At 39.4% G+C, this 21,485-nt stretch overlaps 1 protein-coding gene across 9 annotated transcripts in view; it reads right to left on the reverse strand.

Moving 5' to 3' along the window:
- The window catches only part of bcas3 (BCAS3 microtubule associated cell migration factor), a 335,083-nt gene that overhangs the window by 284,495 nt on the left and 29,103 nt on the right, over window positions 1-21,485 (reverse strand). For all 9 annotated transcript variants that reach the window (XM_011482979.3, XM_023961828.2, XM_078929751.1 and 6 more), the window contains exons 8-13: window positions 17,431-17,538; window positions 17,276-17,352; window positions 12,794-12,870; window positions 11,608-11,691; window positions 6,106-6,276; window positions 2,460-2,553 (exon numbers count right to left, since the gene is read on the reverse strand). In XM_011482979.3, the coding sequence (XP_011481281.1) occupies window positions 2,460-2,553; window positions 6,106-6,276; window positions 11,608-11,691; window positions 12,794-12,870; window positions 17,276-17,352; window positions 17,431-17,538 (611 nt within the window). The remainder of the gene's footprint in view (window positions 1-2,459; window positions 2,554-6,105; window positions 6,277-11,607; window positions 11,692-12,793; window positions 12,871-17,275; window positions 17,353-17,430; window positions 17,539-21,485) is intronic.

The following is a 21,485-nucleotide window of genomic DNA, read 5'->3' on the forward strand; positions in this document are numbered from 1 at the left end:
GAGTTATATACATAACAAAAAAGTGAACTGAAAATATATAATATTCTGGGTTCTTCATAGTAGCCACCTTTTGATTTGACTACTGCTTTGTACACTCTTGGCATTCTCTTGATGAGCTTCAAGAGGTAGTCACCTGCAATGGTCTTCAGGTGACTACGATTGGGTTCGGGTCCGGTGACTGTGGAGGCCAGGTCATCTGGCGCAGCACCCCATCACTCTCCTTCTTGGTCAAATAGCACACACTGGTGGCGGCTCCGCTGCCAAACACAGGCGCCTGCCTACCACCAGAGGCAAGGTGGGGCTCAGTGTCTTGCCCAAGGACACTTCGACTCATGCAGGTTTGACTCACGGAAGTGGAACCTGCAATATTACGATAATGGGTCGACCGCTCTACCGCTGCACCATGGCCGCCCCAGGTGTGGAGGCCTTCCTTTGGGACAATTGTCCTGTTGAAAAATAAATGATGGTCCAACTAAACCCAATCCGGATGGAATAGCATGCTGCTGCAAGATGCTGTGGTAGCCATGCTGGTTCCGTATGCCTTCAATTTTGAATAAATCCCCAACAGTGACACCAGCAAAGCACTCCCACACCATCACACCTCCTCCATGCTTCACGGTGGGAACCAGGCATGTAGAGTCCATCCGTTCACCTTTTCTGCGTCGCACAAAGACACAGTGGTTGCAACCAAAGATCTCCAATTTGGACTCATACGACCAAAGCACAAATTTCCACTGGTCTAATGTCCATTCCTTGTGTTCTTTAGCCCAAATAATTCTCTTGTTGCCTTTCTTTATCAGTGGTTTCCTAGCAGATATTCTTCCATGAAGGCCTGATTCACACAGTCTCCTTCAACAGTTGTTGTAGAGATGTGTCTGCTGCTAGAACTCTGTGTGCCATTGACCTAATCTGAGCTGTTGTTAACCTGCCATTTCTGAGGCTGCTGACTCGGATGAACTTATCCTCTGCAGCAGAGGTGACTCTTGGTCTTCCTTTCCTGGGGCGGTCCGCATGTGAGCTAGTTTCTTTGTAGCGCTTGATGGTTTTTGTGACTCCACTTGGGGACAATTTCAAAGTTTTTCCAATTTTTCAGACTGACTGACCTTCATTTCTAAAAGTAATGATGGCCACTCGTTTTTCTGTACTGAGCTGCTTTTTTCTTGCCATAGTAAAAACTCTAACAGTCTATTCAGTAGTACTATCAGCTGTGTATCCACCTGACTTCTGCACAACACAACTGATGGTCCCAACCCCATTTATAAGGCAAGGAATCACAGTTATTAAACCTGACATGACACACCTGTGAAGAGAAAAACATTTCAGGTGACTACCTCTAGAAGCTCAGCAAGAGAATAACAAGAGTTTACAAAGCAGTAATCAAAGCAAAAGGTGGCTACTATGAAGAACCCAGAATAGACATATTTTCAGTTGTTTCACACTTTTTTGTCAATTCATAGTTTTGATGCCTTCAGTGTGAATCTACAATTTTCATAGTCATGAAAATAAAGAAAACTCTGAATGAAAAGGTGTGTCCAAAGCTTTGGTCTGTACTGTATATCTGAAGGATTTCATAAAGATGTGCAGCGAAGCTTTTGTACACTTCTTCAAAATAAATAAACCGCATCTTTCATCGTCTGCGTCCTCTGTGATAAGGTCGAGAAACGCTTTGACAGAAGCTCCTCCCACAAGCGGCAGGAGCTGCAGGTTAACCCACTTTAGGAGAAACGTCGAGTAGCAACTTTGACACATGTTAAAGCAAAGACGGCATACATGAATTGTGTTCAGTGTGGACAGACAGTTAAGAGGTCCTCACAAGAAGGAGGGGGGGTCCGTGGTACACGTGTGTACCGAACTGTGGCTAGTAACCCATTAAGATCATGGATCCATTCGACCCCTAGTTGTGATGCATAAACTGAAATGGGCGGCCCAAAGTCTCTCTGCTCCATTCTGATCCACTTGCAGACAAATAGATCCATGAACGTCTTTGTTTTCCTCGTCTGAACTGGAATCTGGATCTAAACTGTACGACTGGACAGCTCCAATCCTGCCTGCCATTTTTGTTGAACTTCTAATCTTATCTTGGGGTAAGCTAGCAGGAGAATGTAAACAAAGGGATGATGGGAAATAAGCGTACTTCGGCGCCAAGAGTTCCGCCCATAACTCAGGTAAATTTCTAATGAACTTTTGCTGCTCTGCAGAAAATAAGTCCTAAATAACAATACAGCTTTTTTGATTTTGGCTAAAAACAGCATATAATCATAATTGAAAAGCTAGTGGGAACACTTAAACAAAAGATCAGAAGATGATCTAAGTGGGACTTTAAAATCTTACAGTCTAACAATCAAAACCAGACTGCAGAAACACACAAAAAAGTGCTCATTTGCTCTTTTTACCAAACTTTCATTTACAAAGAAATAACCATGTATGTGAGCAGTGGTATAACTAAAGGTGCATCTTACCACTCGGATTAAATTCCATGCAGGATATGGGTTTTTCATGTGCTGGAAAGTGAGCCACGACGCCCTCTCCATCTGAATCCTCGCTCACCAAGACCTGTGAAAGTTCACACACAATCATAAGCATGTGTAAACGGTAACATACATGTCCATTTAAAATGATTTTTTTACAATGATAATGGGGGTTTTATATTTTCACATGCTCTGTTGTTTATACAACGGTCCCCAACCCTAACCTCCGGGCCACGGACCGATACCGCCACACAGAAAAATGAAATACCTTACATTACTTCCATTTTATTTATTTCCGACTCTGAAAGATGTTTTATTTTGAAAAATTGCTCGATTCTCTGTTCCATCCGTATATGTCACTCTTGACGCGGGACAAGGCACTCTTCTCAGTCACGTGATAGGTTACCGCTAAAATAAAACCCAGGAACTAGCGAAATGAGTAAAAAACAAACGTCTTTGGAAAGTTCCTTTGCCAAGGGGAAAACGCCCCGCCAGGACACAGAAGAGGAGCCTTCAACTTCCAAAAAAGGAAGCAACATTTAATAGACAGTTTCTCTTTTATGCACCATTAGAGTGTGGGAAAGGGAGAGGATGATGACACCTGTGCGAAGTACACTGCCATGCGTGTCAAAATAAAAGCTCAGATTTCGTCTTGCCATGCTCTGTTCCTCCTCCATCGTGGTGTTTTGCCACAATAACTGTCTGCCACATCTTAGAAAGTAGTCCGTGAAAAGTCTGACTGACGTCATATCAGTTTGTGGTGTTAAAAAGGATGGGGACCGCTGATATATAACACAGGAGTATGTAATGCCCCTGAAAAAACATGTTTGAAAGGAAAACATTTTAGAATATTTCAGGATAGATAAGAGAGATAAATAAGGTAGATGGATACGACAGATAATATACCTTGTTTTTTGGAGTATAAGATACAGATTTTTTGCATAGTTGAGTGATTTGTATGTGATCTTTTTAAAACATTAATAGGCTCATATGTTTGTTATTTTCCAAATAACAACTGGTCCCCTCTAGCAGTTGTTTACCACTAACAACCCCTAGAGGGAACTGTAGGTGTGTATCAGTCATTGACTGCATATGAGAACTGGACTGAGCAAGTGTGACATCAGCCATAGAAAATGCCTTATTTCCATGTTGGAACCAGACAACGTAAGTAAGCAATGATTGGTCTAGTGAATGATTTGTCTATTTCTTTGGCAACCACTCTCACCAGTCAGGAGAGAGATTGTTGAAAGGCCACACCCCTACCACTAAAACCGGGCTCGAGAGAATCTGTCAATCAAACACTTTGAACGTTCGACATGAGACCACCTTCCTTTATTGAGGCATCTGATTGGTCAGTTTATAACTTGAACAACTTGCACTGCAGCAAAAATATTATGAAGACTAGCAAGAACATGTTCAAAAACAGGCAGCAAAGCAAGAATAGTTATTCTGACCAATAGAATAACAGAGTCATAGCTGTTTATTTCTCTATAGAAGTTTATAGGTTTTCGGCTTCTTGGAGCCTGCGGGTACTTTTTGCTTAGAACACGAGGGGGGAGGAGTCTGATATAGTCAATGCTATCATTATTATATACCAACAGCAACACAGGAGAAGCGCTGTCCAAAACGAACATGGAGGAGAATCTGATAGTTCTCTTCCTGAACTTAAAGATTTTTCTTATTTGCATCGAGACATTATTTTTTTTGTTTTTATTTGTTCCTTTTTTGGACTATCCTGGGCCTGCAAGTCATGGGTTACTGAGACATGGAAGTGCCTACTGATGTTTTTCTACAGATCTTCAAAATAAACCTGATCTCTCCAATCTTCCATGTAGCGATGAGACTAAAAACTTGACGGCAGCTTCTTCCACTCATGACGGGATCGTCTAGTTTATGAACATGCTTTAGAACGAGCATTGAGCATTCAATTTGACATGCGTCAAAAAAGAAGCAGCGGACGTGTTTTTAACGATCACAAAAATTCATTTAAATACTGAGCGGATGCCATCTCCTTTAATTTATCTGCTGATATATAAGTTTTTACCTTAAAGACAAGATTCAACTATTCTTGTTCAATTAGTGTAGTTTTATTTGGCAATTATTGCGTCGTTCATTTTCTAAAACCTTGGTTAAATCCTTTTTTAGTTTTGAAAACTTGCTAATATGGAATTTTAGAGGGAAAGTTGTGCTTCTGCCTGTTTACACCTACTGTATGAAGCCCCCAGACTCATGTACCAGAACATCATTAATTCAAGTGAGGTTTCTGTTTTGTTTTATTTTCTGTCTTTTTAATCTATGCAATTCATCATTTCTGTAATGAGTTTGATAAATATGTGTAAATTCTTTATTGCTTTGACTACAATGATTGCAATAAATCAATAAAATCAAATCAAAATCAAATCATTCAGTCAGATAATAGTAATGGATTGGATTTGTCTGCGCTTTTCCAGACGCTAAAAGCGCTTCCAATGTATGTCCTTCATTCATTCACTCCTCATTCATACTTGGTGATGGTTTGCTACTGATGTAGCCACAGCTGCCCTGGGGCAGACTGACAGAGGCGTGACTGCCAGTATGCGCCTCTGACCATCACCGGGACATTCATACGCATTCAAACACCAGTGGAGCCACACTGGAGGCAGGGAGGGTCTTGCCCAGGGACACGGCGGCAGTTGACTGGGGGAGAGTGGGGATCGAGACGCCGACCCTTCGATCATTGGCCGACCTGCTCAACCGCCTGAGCCGCTGCTGCGGCCAACCGGAAACTGGTATAAACGCAACTCCCAGTGTGTTTGGAATGAAAAGAATGCTGAGTTGCATCTCAAGAACCCCATACCCACAGTGAAGCATGAAGGCGGAAACATCAAGCTTTGGGACTGTTTTTTTGGTTCTGGAGTGATCTAGCCAGTTTTAACAACTCAATCTAATACAGAACCTGTTGAAACTCAATATTGTTCAGCAACAGCCCCAAAACATCACAGCTCTTGCGAAAGCATGCATTGAAGAATGAGCTGAAATAGCAGCTACAGTGTGTGCAGACCTGCTGTGGATCCAAAGGAAGTGTTTAGGGTTACAGTTTAAAGTAGTGAGATGGCTTTTTGTTAATGACTTATACTTTCTGCACCATTATACAAATAAATGTAAAAGTCATACAATGTGATTTCTGGGCATTTCTGGGGAAAGCTGAAGATGCCCAAAATGAAAGAAATTTTTAATCTTTTTAAGTGAAGAAGAAAGTGCTCCTTTCTGTCACACACCTAGGTGTGCGAAATGTATTCTCAGCATTTGACCCATCCCTTGGGGGACCGGTGAGCTGCAGACAAGCCACGCCCGTTAAGGATCTTGCCCAAGAACCCCCACTGGGTGATGTGAATTGCTCGCCATTGATATGGTAATTGCCCCCAGTACCATTGGAACTGGAACAACTTGGAACAACTTGCAGAATTGGTGACTGGCAAATGTTTTTTTGCCCATTGTATTTTTAAAAATTGGAACGTTAGTGTAAAAAATGATTGAAATCTGAGTTTCACACAGGTATCACCTGCTGATGCTTGTTTTGCCAATACCCATTCAAATTGATTAAACAAAGTTTTAAAATGAACTTTAAAAAACAGAAAGAAAGGTGCAGTGAACTGACCTGTCCTTCTCCAACACTTTCTGTGTCAATGATGGTGACCACACCAGGGTTGTGGGGGCCGCGGCGGCTCGAGCTGTGAGGGGTCATCTCCTCATCGGGCGTGCCTGGCGGTATGGTGCCTGCCAGCTGTGTCACAACTTTACCCACCATTGTTAGGCCGGTTTTCAAAGTCTGAAAGGGAAAACATAAAAGATTAGAACTGTATAACTAATATTCAATATTTTAACAGATTAAATTCAGTGTCTAGATGCTTTAAATTAAACTCATAACAGCTACATATGACTCGCACACTACAGGAAGCATGCATACACTATTATGTCCAGTTGATGCCCACAGATAACTCGTAGTGCTGATTGTTTGTAGCGCCACAAGAGACACCACAGAGTGTGTTTGTGTGTGAGTCTGTGTGTGTGTGTGTGTGTGCATGTAAGGCTCCTCTGTGTCAGCTTAAGGCCCAGCCAGGGTGTCTGGCTCAAACACACCTCTGTGGCTCGATGGAGGGAAATGGATAATGCTGCTTAAGTGGAGTCTATCTCACCTACTACACTGTCTTAGTCTAATGGAGTCCTATGCGTGTGACTGAGTGTCTCTGTGTGTGTAAGCGCCAAAGGGGCCCTGGAGAGCCTAATCAAGCATTCAGACTAGGCGGCCCTGTCAATACAGCGTGGCGCCTCCTGCTTGTTGGGTCTGAGGATCACCTACTGTCTCTCTTTCTCCACCAGGCACACTTACAGAGTTGGCTGCCTGTGTGCTTTAGTGTGTGTAAAATGCAAGAAAACCCATCAATTATTAAGCAAGGCGTTTGGCTCCTAATTGATCAACACTAATGTGTTTTCTAATCACTGTAGTTGTGGAGTTCTTCAGGCAAGTCCAAACAGGGGTTATTGATTCAGTTGCAAGATGGGGAGGGGGCTCTTAAGACTGAATATGGCTGACAAAATGTTATACTCCCAGCCTGATGTCACCATCTAAAAGAATTTAAATCTAATTTCTTTGAAAGGTCTTTCTTAACCATTCAAAACTCTTTGACAGCAGAGTTTATCTGACAGGAAGATTTCCTGTAAGAGAAGAGAAAATTGAAGAATTCTTGGACTCTGTAAAATTTTATGTATAAACAAAAGCAATTACACTTTAATGCTAACCCCTGCCCCCACACTCTCCTCCTTTATGTCTCAGCACTAAGAGCCAGCGTGTCGCGCCACAAGCCAGAATGAGATACCTTGTCATCCATATTGAGATATATGGTCCTAAATGAATAGAGGGTGAGCTAGCAGACTGCTTGTCTTCATATCAATCCCCTGTGCCACTTTCCACTCTGCACTACACTGCTAACCTGATAGTGGCACAGCTCTTTTTCTGATGTACACTATCATTAGTCTGCTAATGATACATCTTACACCGTAGCTGCAAGAATTAATGACTACCTGTAAATCAATAATTTTTACTTGTAGAACAAAGTGGAGAAAAAAATGAAAACCATATGAAAAAACACAAGTTAGCATGTGTTGAAAAGCAACTAAATCAGGCTAGACAGGATAGCCTGGTGTCAAAGGGAGTTTTTGGCCTTTAGTGAGTGATCTTACAGCCATTCCCCGTGGAGACGAGTGAAACACGACCAATGAGGAAAAGTAGATTACATTTGGAACAAAGAGATAGGAAGGTTGATGAAGTGTCTCATAAACTCAGCTCCAGTCAGCCAAGCAGGTCAGGTAGATCCAATGTCAATGGATTTACAGATGGTACAGGCATAAAATTTTCATGTCTTTGTAGAATTACAGCGTTTAACTTAGACTCTGGCAGATTTGTTTATAAAAAATCTTCTGTCAAAGTTAATGTACAATTATTTTTAACAAAACATTTTTTGCCAGCTGGCAAAAGTCACCTTTGGCTTCCTGTGTTAATTTGCAGGGCCGGCTGTTTACATCTGACTATGATTATTTGTGCCAGTAGCCTCAAAAATCATCAGTAATACAATTTCTGCCCCTTTCCTTGTCATGGGGTTATAATAAACAATTGTAGAACTTCCTAAAAGTCTTTTTGTTAATTATGACAAGCCCAGACATTTTGCGCAGTTTGCATCTTAGCTGGTTTATGGAATAGAGACTTATAGAAGGGGGCTGCATGAAGGTACAATTCAGGCTTTTAAGCTTCCTTCCACAGTCCAAAACCATCCTTCATACGTTGGTGACTCCAAAAGGTCCCTTAGCTGTGAGTGTATGGACTGTAATTGACAGTTTAGCTACAATAGCTGAGAAAGATTCCCAACAGGACTAAGTGGAACTGGTAGATGAATGAATGAATGAATGAATGAATGAATGAACGGACGGACGGACGGACGGACGGACGGACGGACGGATGGATGGAATTTACGGCAAAGGGAAAGGACTAAAACAGTCAGGTTTTGGTATGACATATTCTGGGACTATAGTCTGTATTCTCAGTATGATTTTATGTGTTTGTTATAAGGAGTAGCAAAGACAAGACAGACTGTAGCAGCAGATGTGAGGATTTGTTTCTTTTAACCTTTTTTTTAACCAAGGGGGGGTCCCATTGAGATTTAAAACCTCTTGCGGTCCGGTATTTTGAGCGTTTCCATTATAAAATGAACTCACAAAAGCGAACCGAACTGTAACATTTTTGGGCCCCCGTTGATTGTAAGTCCATAGAAAAATGAAACAGACTGGTTAGTGCACCAAAACAGCGGCTGTATTCCTCTTCACCACCTGTAATCTTCTCTCAGACAACATAAAATGTGTTGTACATTCAAAGTACCAAAAGCCAAGCAGAAAAAAATGAGTTGCTGGTTGACTGCCATTGTTGTTAGCTTCTCCCTGCATGTGCAGTGACAATCCAACTTTGAGCGAAAACACTCCCCTGAATTGCTTGGACCATTCTAAACCAGACCGTACCGTACTGTACCGCTCAGTGGAAGCAAGCCTTTACAGATCTTTAGTTGTTTTGGGAAGCCCAATATGATAAAATCACGCACAGAGCTATCTGTCTTTTGTAGAGATATAAATAAACTTATGAAAATGTCAACCAACCCAATAAAGAATTCAAAATCCAGCTTTTAAACACCCCAGCCCATTGCTAATGTGACCAAGATCTTAAGATACAAGTGTCAAGAGTAGTGTACAAGAGTCTAATCCTAGTACTTTAAAGCCAGTGTCTTCCTGCTTTTCCATTGACCTCTGCCCCTGTTCCTTCTCATTGGTGGATGACAGCTAATTCAACATATCAGTAGTAGTTGTGGCAGGATTTTCTGAAAAACAGGACACTAACGCTCTAGGAACTTGTAAGTCTTTGTTTACACAAAGCAGGTATGTTACTTGGAAGTTAAAAAATTGTGTTTTTCAGATGCATATTAAAAAAAAAAGATATTGAAAGTACAATTTCCACAATAAATTGGGGATAGTATGAAAAACTCTGTGGATGACGTGAACACTGTTTCACTTCACAAATTTTTGGGATAGGGAGGCTAATGTATTGGGATGACACACACATCTCATTTGTGATTTCCACATGATGGTCTCCCTGTGCACACTTTTGGGGCCAAAACCAAAAACATCTCAAAACAAAAACCTTTTCTATGTGGCATCAATGTGGGGATAAAAAGCTAATTTAGCCAGAAAGTTGTTCTAAATTTATTATTCAAACAGCCATGAACACACAACGTCGCTTATTGGATGAGCAGCTCCACCTGGTCATAGCCCCTTGGGGTTGGTAGTAGGCATTCAAATGTTGCAAGTGAACTTGGTGAGTCTCAAAATAAAATTGTCATAGCTGAACTTTAAGAAGTGGGACTTTCTCATATCCTCTTGCCAGCAATAACCCCTGACCTGAACCCCTTAGAATAGTAGTCCCCAACCCCCAGGCTGCGGAATGGTACCGGTATTTGGGCCACTTAGTACAGGGCCGCAGACAGAAAAAAAATGCATACACTAACTTGGATTATTTACACTTTGCTTATTTTCTGAAGGAAGTTTAATTTTGGAAAACTACAGGATTCTATCTTGACGTGTCACATGACTTTAGTTAGTTAGAAGTTAGTAGCCCAATGCTAAAAAGCTAATGAAAAACAAACAATAATACGTTTTTAGAATGTTTCTTTGGGGAGAAAAGAGTCAGTGCGGAAACCGAATAAGGGTCTTCGACTTCAAAGAAAAATGAAGCTGCTATTTACATAAAATAAGAAGGAGGTTTTTTTTTTGGTTTTGAGTCTTTCATTATCTGCATGTGTGAAACATTCGAGAATCAGTTGCTGCGTAATAGCCGGCAGGCAGACACGGTGGATTAATGTTTATTATTATACTTAGAAAATACCAGATTTACGATGGTTGTGTCATTTTGTTTAGCTTAATTTATCCATCACACCTTAAAAGGTGGACACAGCTAAAGTTAGTATCCGGTTGTTAGCATCCACTTTAACGCTTAAAGCAGACACAAACATTTTAAAGAGAATAAAGATTCGATCAAATAAAGTCGACCAGCTGAAGATGTTTTTTGATCAGAGGAAACTTATAAAACAGAGATTAGGGAGAAATAGGCAGGCATTTGTTAAGAAATTTTAGCCCAGAAACTGCTAAAAAAACTGAGTTAAAAATAAATATGCAATGAATCATGATTAATGTAAAAACAAAAAATGAAAAATCTTTTCGTTCTAAATAATGATCTGAGACTGGGTTGAGTTCTGTGTTCTAATGGTATTCTATAGGGGAAAAATACCTTTAATGCCATGTTTAATGAATTTTTACAAATCAGAAACAACTATCAATCCTTCACTAAATAGTCATCATGTGCAAAAAAATGTTTTCAGATTTTTTTCAAACTAAATTTCTTGAAGTAGCATTTTAACATGAAAAGTAGGTTCATGAAAATATATTCTGACAATAAACTCCCAACCTGAAAAAGGTTGTAGACGACTGCCATAGAGCAGAGACTGAATGATGGCATCTCACTCCTGAGTGACCTGGCAGAACTGGATGTAGCGTTTTTGGAAAAGTGGAATGCCACAGAACATCATGAGGCTAGTGAGGACCGTGAGACGTTAGGTCAAGCTGTCACTGTGGCAAATGGTACAAATGTCTGCTATTGACATAGTCAATGTTTGTTGTTTGAGGCTATCGTTATTATTGTCTTCATTTAAGGGGGATAATAAATATGAAAGCAATGAAAATGTGTTTCTTCTTGGCTGTTATTGGTAATATCAAAGTATGTATTTCATTAAAATTCAGACCAAATAAGAATAGCACTCATGTAAATCAAAATATAATATAATAGCAAACGATGTAATTGTGCTGCTGCTGGCGTACATTAGGTCTGTTGTTTGAACATACCAAAAATCCCTGCAGTACTGCAAGTAACAACTCATAGCATACATGCTGCAGGACAGGGTAAGAAACTAGAATAGAAAACTCAAAGATTAAACATTTTTATGTCAAAATTTAAGTTATGGATAGCTATGGATGAAAATATGGTAATTGTGTATTTATCACCACCCACTTTGGCAGCATTGATCACTGTAGCAGTATATGACTGTGCATTGTCACCACAGGCTCCTCCACGAGACTGATGACATCTTATCAACTGCAAAGAGATTAAAAGACAAAAGAAATGGACAAAAAATTATATAAAACTCAGATCAATAGTATGTCAAAGTAGCAAAAGTGAATAAATAATAATTATTTTCAGACAGTTGAACAATATGTGTTGGGGGAAAGGTACATAATTCAACTGTCTGAACATTCTTTATGCTCAAGTAAAAAATGGTGTGTTTGGAAAACCATGTCAGCCATGCTGTATGGTTTTGCTGTTCTTTAAAGCATTAGTCTGTTGCACAACCAAGTTCAGCAAATCTTAACTTGTGTGATGCAGACATTTGTATGAATAAGAGTTTATTGTTGAATCCATGACTACAGGTTCTCTAGTTCTTGTTGTAGCTGAGTAAGCCAAAAACCAGTTTCAGTCTTGAATCAGGAAAATTGGATGATTGCAGACATCCTTTTTTTCAATTGATCTCACTATACTTATCTCAACATAAACAAAGAGGACCAAAATCCTTCAAATGCGTACTAAAAAGAAAAAAACACATAGGAGGGTTTTAATTGTTGTTTTTCTTCTACTATTGTGGCAATACCTACAGAAAGAAATGATGATTCATACTGAGGAGGGTGCTCTATACCCCAATTTTAGAAAAAATTATTTTGCTTCAGAAAAGAGGCCGCAAAATTCAATGCAATATTGAGTACCTCTGTCCCAGCAGTGCAATTGTTGTTCAAAAAGCAAGTCCTTTCTGGAAATCCTTAGGCAATCACACACGAATACCAGCCCCATCTGTCAATTACTTGAGTGGAGCAGCACCAAAACACAGTCATGCATTAAACGTATTGAAGAGAGCACAACCAAACATTCTAGTTTTAGCAAATACTTAACAATTCCATTAAATACAAAATGCCAGTGCATCTGGTAAATTTCAGCATTTTATCATCTTTAGTGGACTCTTCTTGGAATTACTTGTTTATCCAGTCAGATTAAAGAAGCAGAAAACGGATATATGCATGTTTTTTTTCTGCAGAGTGGTGTGTGTGTGTGTGTCTGTGAGAGAGAGACAGATGAGGGAAAGGAGGGGAGGGGGGTTGTAGATAAGGCACTTTTACACTAAATGAATGAGTGTGTATTTGTAGACCACCTTGTTTTCAGCGTAGGCGAGCCAACGGCTTCCCAGAGCTACTGGATTGAGACAAGGTCCAGGACAAGGGTAGCAGCCTGAGATGACAAAACATCATCAAATATTTTAGTAAATGACTTCAACACTTAAAGGCTGCGGCACTGAATGATGGCTTAGGTCTACCAAGTAATTCTTGTAGGATCACAAAAAACAAAAAAATATGAACATGCACACATTATGTAAAAATGACCGCTACCTTCCTCATCAAAATAGGCCAAATCATGATGGAATTCTGTAGAAATTCCCCTAAAACCAAATGCAAACGGTAACCGTGACTTAATAAAAAGGCAGATTTTTGGAGATTCAACTCTAACTCAACTGTGGTCTTTTTCCTAACTCTACACTAATGTACACACATGCAAGCACACTTACTGTAGCTAATGTAAGCGTATAGAGGTGTGGGGGGAGTGACTCATTTGATATAATTTAGTGTTTAGGGAGCAGATGAGGTGGAAGCAGACACTAATCTAGTGTGCTGTGCTGAGGAGGGGGCTAGAGGGGAAGAGGGGGTTGTTGAGGTAAGCCACAAGGGCTGCTGGTAACAGCAACTAAGCCTTTAGAGTCCGTCCAAGGCCGAGGGGAGCCCAGCCAGTGAGATAATATGTGTGCCACATCCTGAGTGGAGATCAGAAAGAAAAGAGGCACGTGGTGCAGATCAAATTAAAAGGAGATTCAGACCTTTAAGGCCAAATCTGAGAAAATGATGCAACTATGGCAAAGCTGATTCTTTTTAAAAACAATTAGATTTACTAGTTTGACTGATAAACTTGTTTTGCTGCACAAAATAGCAAGAGGGTTAGACAATTGTGTCTTAACTCTTTTCTTTAGAGTGTTTTCCTCTTGAGTTTTTACTATCAGGATTTTGATTCTATAATGTAATTATTTGTGCTAGATTGTTTTTGTAAAGCAACACGAACTTTTAAAAAGAAGGCAACACGATGTCATAAAATATGTCTTTCATGTCCTTATAGATACTAATAGTCATGGGTGATATGCCAAGTCAGGCATGTTTGGGATTTCTTTTTTGGCAGGAAAATTCTTTACAAGTAAACAGAAACAAACCTGAGGATAAATCAATTTCACAATAGAAACCACTCAAACCACCACCATACATCCTTAAAAAATACAGAGCATATTAGTGAAGGTAATTCTGTTTGAGTGCTACTTCAATAAATCCCTGTTGTTATTGTCATTTAGGAAATGTTAGGCTCTGAATGACCATTTCTTCATGTGTATCTGTTTACATGTTTATATTTCACACAAGCACAGGTTCTCTGGCAGCCAAATAATGTCTGTGACGGTTTCAAAATCCTAAACAAAAGACTGAAAGGCTCAATCGTCATGAAAAACATAAAAAAATTGGTCCAGGAGGGAAAAAAACTTGAAAGTAGGGTCATTAAAAGATTTGTGACTTTAGTATGAAACATTTATCATGCAAACAGGTCATTTTGCACTGAATGCAATAGTCAGATGGTGATATGACACACAGTGGTGTTTTACTTTAACACCAAAAAATTAATCTTGCGTTTTATGTTCAATTTTCCAATAAAGCCATACAAGGTTAAAGTTAACCTCAAAGAGCTGCTCGGTCTGTCTGAAACGTGTGAACTGCAATGACACACCTCCTGTTTAAAACTCTTTTACTGAGTACAGAATAGAAGACCTGCAGGTCTGATTCAAATACAGCATGATCAAACCCTGCTTGGACAAGCGTCAAGAGTGAGGAAACAGGACTACGGTTCAACTAAAAAAGTCTCACATGACAACTTAGAATCAATCACCACATTTTGGTGCCAGCGTATGTTTTTTTCATAAGAAATAATGTGCCACAATGTTTTGACCTCTGTCACACATCAACACTTTCAAATGTTGCCATTCATAGTGCTGGGCAGTTCATTTCTCCCAGAATAAGAAAGTTTCACCTTTAATAATGTCTCTGTTCCTTTTTTATTCAGCTGTTACAAAATGTTTGACAAGGGAAGTCAAGTCAGGGCTTAGTTTACAATAACAAAAAAGGAGAATAGTGTGTAACAACACTACTGTGAAATTCTGAAAGTCATTTAAAAGGTTTGCCTCTAAAAATTGCACAAAAAAATTTTCAGTAAAATCTTAACTGTTAATTTAAACCTGGAGGAGGCCGAGAACCAAAGAAGTAGGTCATTTTTTGGTGACTAAGTTCCAGCTCTCACCACGCATCACTTGATTAGAAGACAAACATAAACAGGATAAGAACACTAAGTACCTCCAAAACCAAGACAGATGCAGCATCAGATCTGCAGACCTCAACCACAGCAGAGCCCCAACATCACAGGACGCTCCGTTTACTGCCTTTACAGGCCAAACAACATTATGAAAAGGAGGCCCCTTCATTCAGAAACGATTATTAACTATTGAGCGTGTTTAGTCTCCTGTTGCTCAGACGCTGATAAGGAAGACAGGCAGACAAGGAGGAGACGCATTAAAGCAAGGCTGGAAGGTCAGTTTACTTCTGTCCGTGACTTAAGTGGACAGCAGAGGTTTTGTAATACTGTGTTGTACACACTAAAGGTATAGCAGGCAGAATGCACATGCTATGCTATAAACAGCTGTACTCTAAAGTCTTCAATCATGCTTTGATAAAAGAAAAAACTGTTTACTAAAATGCAGATCTTAAGGAAGGCTTGGTGCTTGCAGTAGTTCAGTGGCACACAACGGAACAAATCTGGACACAATGTTTGGGACGTTAAAATGTAGGTCAGCAAAAAAAAAATCTTTTAAATGCCCTTCCCAAAAGCAAAAGCATAAAGACTGCACATATCTGAAAGACATACAACATGCTTACATTTCATAGATATTCCCTTAGTTCATATTTTTGTGGCTTACAACTTGCAGACAACTACTGTTTAGCCACAAAAGTTTTCTTCTTTTTCTTAATGGGACATTTCCTCCTACAGAATTCCAGTAGCCCTGTAGAAAAGCCATGAGACTTTTAACATTTCGTGATGGAGTCAAACAATCTCAGAATTTCACAGCGAATCTTCTCATCTGTTAAAAGCTGCTTTTATCCCAGCTGGCGGTAAAAGTTGACCAGAGGAGCTGTTACTGTCGACTGTGATACTTTACGTCCCACTGCAGCTCACTGAGCTTCGTCTGCAGGTGGTCTGGAGCGTCATCGGGGTGCACAGAGAAATTGTCTATTCCTTTACAAAAAACAAAAGAGCGGTGTCTGACATGTCCGTGCTTCATTGCAGGCTAAAGAAACCCACTTAAACTCTTCTACTTTTGCCTCCAGCTGTCTCTTAATATCAGATGAAGTGTCTTCAGTTCTCCGGACCACAGCATTCCCGGCAATCCTTAGCAAACTCCTGCTTCTTCTCAGGACAAATGTGTTCCGCCATTTTCATCACGCAGTCTTTAATCAATTCCCCATCCATAAAAAGTTTTGCAGTACTTTTCTTTGGTAATGCCTCTTGATATTAAACTCCTTAAAAACAGCCACAGTCTCTTGGCTTATCAGGCAGACATAGTTGTTTTGTGTTCCAATAAAAAATATGCCAATTTCCACTTGTCCTAGAAGTGGCAGCCCTCGTGTCCGTCAATCACAATCAAGCAATTGCACACACAGTTCTTACAAAGTGCTGGAGACCACGGATTATTAATTTTATGACATGACTTCATGGGCCGGTGAAAATCTACTGTAGATTGTCTACCGCCTAAAACTCTGTTGACCTCATGTCTCATCCTAAGCTACGAAGCATCTGTTACTTAATTCAAATTTAAGATAATGGAGTAATTCTAAAAACAGGCATTGTATTCCTTTTTGGGCACTGAATTTTGTACATTTTTAATATACGGCATAATTTACTAAACTGTATTCTTTTTGCAGGAAGTGAAGAAGCAAAGGAACTTTGAGCTGGTGTTCCCCAAAACCAAGGTGTGGCATTGGTTGGAGTAAGTCCTGCTTCCAACTCTAAAATAAAAGTCAGTCCAGAACAGACTGCACACGAACGACCGTTGGTTTCACGGGACTGCCAAAAGGCCCTTTTTGACCCCCCTTCACCGTGTTTGCGCTTCATGCCAGGCTGGCCAGTTCCTGTAGACCTGCAACAAATGCTGGCAGAAGATGGGGAGGCTGTCCCACCGCAGTGTGCGAGCAGGCTAGTGATGAAGTTTGGCATTACAAGAGAACATCTGGAAAATTTCTATTGAGCTTAACTGACACATTTAGCGCTGCTGCTCACTCCACACAAGAATGTTCCTTACAAATGTGGGACTTTTAAAAAGAAAACAACAGGCTTTCCAAACATTTACCACCAAGAAGCATTAGAACAAATACATAATCTACTAAACACAAATTTATTTGCTTTTTGCCCTTTATCTGTTTAATATAACTAAAATTAAAATTTGTTTAATTTTTTCTTAAACCTTTTTTTTTATTTCTTAAGAACTTAAGAGAATCCTTACTTGTAACAAAGAACTTCTTGGTGAAAGTGCAACTGTCAAAAGCTGCAATTTTTTCTTGCAGGCTCACCACAAGAATACTGTGGAAAGAAGAGAACACAATCCAGTGTAAAAAACATGCAGCGTCATACATGTGCTTTTAGAGAAGTGAGACCTACTGCTTGTTGCAGTGGAGATCATATATTGGTGTCTTGAACTGGATGGATTTAACCATTTCTCCTGTCCGTAGAGAGTACAGGTCAGCACAACAGTAGGGAGGACTTGTCCTGCAACCAAAAACACAAAACAATTTCATCGGAAAGTATATTGGCACACCAAGGTTCACGGTAAATAAATGCCATAAGATGAACATAGTAGGAAACAGCGGAGATCGTGTATTCCAAGCACTTTAAACACGTTTAGGATTAAAACGTGTACAAGTTAAGAGAACCATTTTAGCCTAGCTGAGTTTTTTATATTTAGGATATGTAGGATACTTTTAGCAGAACTGAATGGAAAGTGAGAAGCAAGAGTGGGGCAAAAGAAGAATACTTCATTTATATGCATCTCTCCTTAGAATTAAGTAGTGGGTTGGGTGAAAAATGTCCAATGGCATAAGAGAGCTGGTGTAAAAGAAAACAAATTTAACAGATCTTAACCAAGAGAGACCCCACGCAAATCAATCCCCCCCAGTCCCCCAATTCCCCTCACTAAGTAACCCTTGACTGCTGCTTTATGTCCTGGCTCCCTAGACAAGTCATGTAGTGCCATGTTAGCTGAAACACACAGATGACATGAAGTAGGCAGTTTTTTGAGCCATAAAACTATGTATATGTATCACTTCAACAGGCCTGCTTGGGAAAACTGTGCCATTATTTGAAATGTGTTACTTTAAAAATGCCATTTTCAGACATAGTGTCATGCAAGAACAGTTGTGAGACATAACCTAACCTAAAGTGTGACCTGTGTTTTTTCCCCAACCAAATCATATTCAAGACACTATAGAAAAACAAGTAGATAACACTGAAAAGTCACTGATAAATGTGCTGCTTGGAATGTACCTCCCGTGAGATGAATATCGTAAGATTGATAGTTTGTTTGCTCTTAACTTTCCCCTTATCCTATTTTTAAATGTAATTGTTAAATCTAAAAGGAGAAACTCCTTGAAAACAGGATGTATCATCTGATGTTTCAATAAATGAAGAAATGTATTCAGTAATTAGTGTGTTGTAATAGAATAACCACATAAACGTTTAGTTGCAGCAAGACAACCAGGTATTAACAAATAAACAATAACAAACAAACTATTTTTACAGCTTTATAAAAAGACTGATAAAGCCACTTGATTAAACGGTAAATGGCGTATACTCATAAAGTGCCTTACTACCTTTACAGTCACAGTCCCATTTACCCATGCACACACACATTCACACTCTGATTGGTTCAGCTCCACTCCTGAACACTGGCGCTAACCAGTGACCACTAGGAGCAATGTGGGATTCAGTGTCTTAAGTTGTAAAATATTTGAAAGAAACAAGACTTTAAATCCATGATACAACTTCAAGAAAGCTTTCAATTTGTTACTAAAAAATTTTAAACTAAAAAACACAAAACTAAATTACGTATAAGACCTCATAGACCTAAACAATTTAATTCAATTTTTGTGGATCTATTAAATCTCTAGTCTTAACTTTTCACAGAGCCAACTCTTGCTGATTGCAAGCGCAGTGCCTTGTGCTACAACCCAGCAGGTGGATTTGGTGGTTGCACAGAAAGAACCTATCACCACTAAAAGCACAAGACAAATCATTGCATTTACCTTTGATGAAGTGTATTAAAAGTAGAGTTGAGAAAAAGGGCATGGAAAAATTTAGATTAACAAAGTAAATCTTTTTTTGTGTTGGTATCATGAATTCTTGCACATCTACAACATTGATGGTCGTAAAAAATCACCAGGTGATATTTTTCATCAATTACAAGTTTGAGCTTGAACTGAACCAGAACTATGAAAAAAATAAGTAAATCATACCTAAGACCCAGTGGCAAAAACTACAGAATGTCAAAAGGCAAAAAAAGTTCTTCATGTCTTCCATTAATAAAAATAGGCAGATAAAATTTGGTTTGATAATATTGTAGTTTTTTAATTTTTTATGAAAACATTTGTATAAGGTCTTCTTTACTTCTGGAAGGTACATACCTTTTGTGTCACTTCCATGAAAACGAAACTAGATTATTACATAAATCTAAGTCTTGCCAAAGGTTTGATGCTGTAATGCCAAACAGCAAACATGATGGTCGCTTCAAGACCTAAGACTCACAAATGGCTTTGTTGAAACAATGCCATGTAAAAACTGCCCCAGAGCTGCATGTGTTCTGTCTTTCCAGATCTTTGTGCAGTTGTGGGAGTGTTTAGAAGTGAACTTGAAAAGGCCGCTTCCTTCGTCCACTGTTAATGTTTCTGAGAGAAGATAAAAGAAGTGTTTCAGAAAAAAGTTCTAGACAGTGGATTATTCATTTTCTATTTTGATGGTTAATGTCTCCACCAGCGTTTTAAAAGTCCTCACTCACAGCTACCATTACCAATCAAGAGTACAAACATTAAGATTAATACAAAAATTTCACATGACGATAATTTACTTTTAGGCGGCTGCATCATTGATTTCAGTATTATCAGAGTCAGATCAATCCAATTCAGAGCTATATCCTGAAAAATGGGGCTCTTGGATTGATTCACAGGGACAATGATAATCTGCTGTTATAAAATCCAAATGGCACAGAGTTCAATTGTTTTGCTTTTGCAGTATTTTAACAAATGACCCAGTTCTAATGGAGGCAGTCCAGGGTCAGACATAATATGATTTCCTGATGCTGGGGACGTTGGGGCATAGGTTGAAAGCAAGGCTAAATCATAATTATCATTATGGATCATGGCGGGATGTCAGTCCTTGCACATGTTAAGGTGACGCCGAGCACCATTGCCCAGCTCAGTAACAGGCCTATTATGATGGCCCTATTAGATCAATCTGTCAATTACTATTACTCAAACTGGCCCTTGGGTCTGAAAGGATACAAAATCGGGGGGGGATAGCAAAGAGGAGGGTTGGCTCATTTACTTCCTTTGATAGGAAGTGTAGCCACTCCAGGAATTAACGAGAAAATAGAGTACCCTGCCAGATTAAGAATGTATGAAATGCGAGAAGACAACAGGGAGCAGGGCAAAAAAGGAAAAACTACACCTTCGCTAGTTTAGCAAGTGATGAATGTGACATAAAATAATACAAGCTGATTAAAGCACAAGGCTGAATATCAGTTCGGTTTATGTAGAATTCGAGGATTTAGTCACAACTGGAGCAGGTGCACATGCTACAAAATTGCTTTGGGTGGGTGGACATAACTTGGGTGGGTTTGGGATCGGTTCTGTGCTTTTTGGTTCCTTATAAAAATACGTCTCAGCGGGGACGTGCCATAAGGGAGGCAGCTAAACCAGTTTCTCACCTGTAAACTAATCTTGTCATCGTGAGCAACTTATCTTTTGTAATAAGCCGATAATTGATCGGTAACGCTTTCTTTTACAGTACAGTACTTACAGTGTACTTAAGTGGTATTTACATGGTACTTATTGTGTAACTACTGGATACTTTCAGGGAATTTACATCGTACTTTTTATGGGACTTACTGGGTACTTACATGGTACTTACTTTGTATTTATGTAGTACTATTTGGTTCATACTTATGAGGCACATACTGGGTATTTATAATATTCTTACTGGGTATTTACATGTTGTGCAAATTTGTCCTGTGTGGTACTTACCACATGTAAGGACAAGGTAAGTACAAATAAAGTACCTTGACCTTAAGGTCTGCACTCATATGTTTCATTTCATTTCCAGGAAGAGTCCAGCACCGCCCCCCCGTTAGCAGACACAGCAACTTTCTACTTGGAGCTAGCGATGATCGACTAAATGCTTTTATTTTATATGCACAATATGCAATTCCATTTTTTATGTTTGTTTTCCTAGATGAAACCAATGACATGTATTACCAGAGATGCTAAGTTATCCTGTTACAGTTCTCCGAAATACATACACAGTGACACCATTTTCTATAAAGAATAAGACTTCATTTTGGTCTGATTTTATAAAAGAAAAAAACTCTGATCATCACAAAAATAAAACGCAGGTTGTGGTATATTACACGACAATTATGTGCATACGAGGCCTCAAACTTTTCTATA

The sequence above is a fragment of the Oryzias latipes genome, chromosome 13, assembly GCF_053564925.1.
Source record: "Oryzias latipes strain Hd-rR chromosome 13, Olatipes_Hd-rR_3.1".
Lineage (NCBI taxonomy): Eukaryota > Metazoa > Chordata > Actinopteri > Beloniformes > Adrianichthyidae > Oryzias > Oryzias latipes.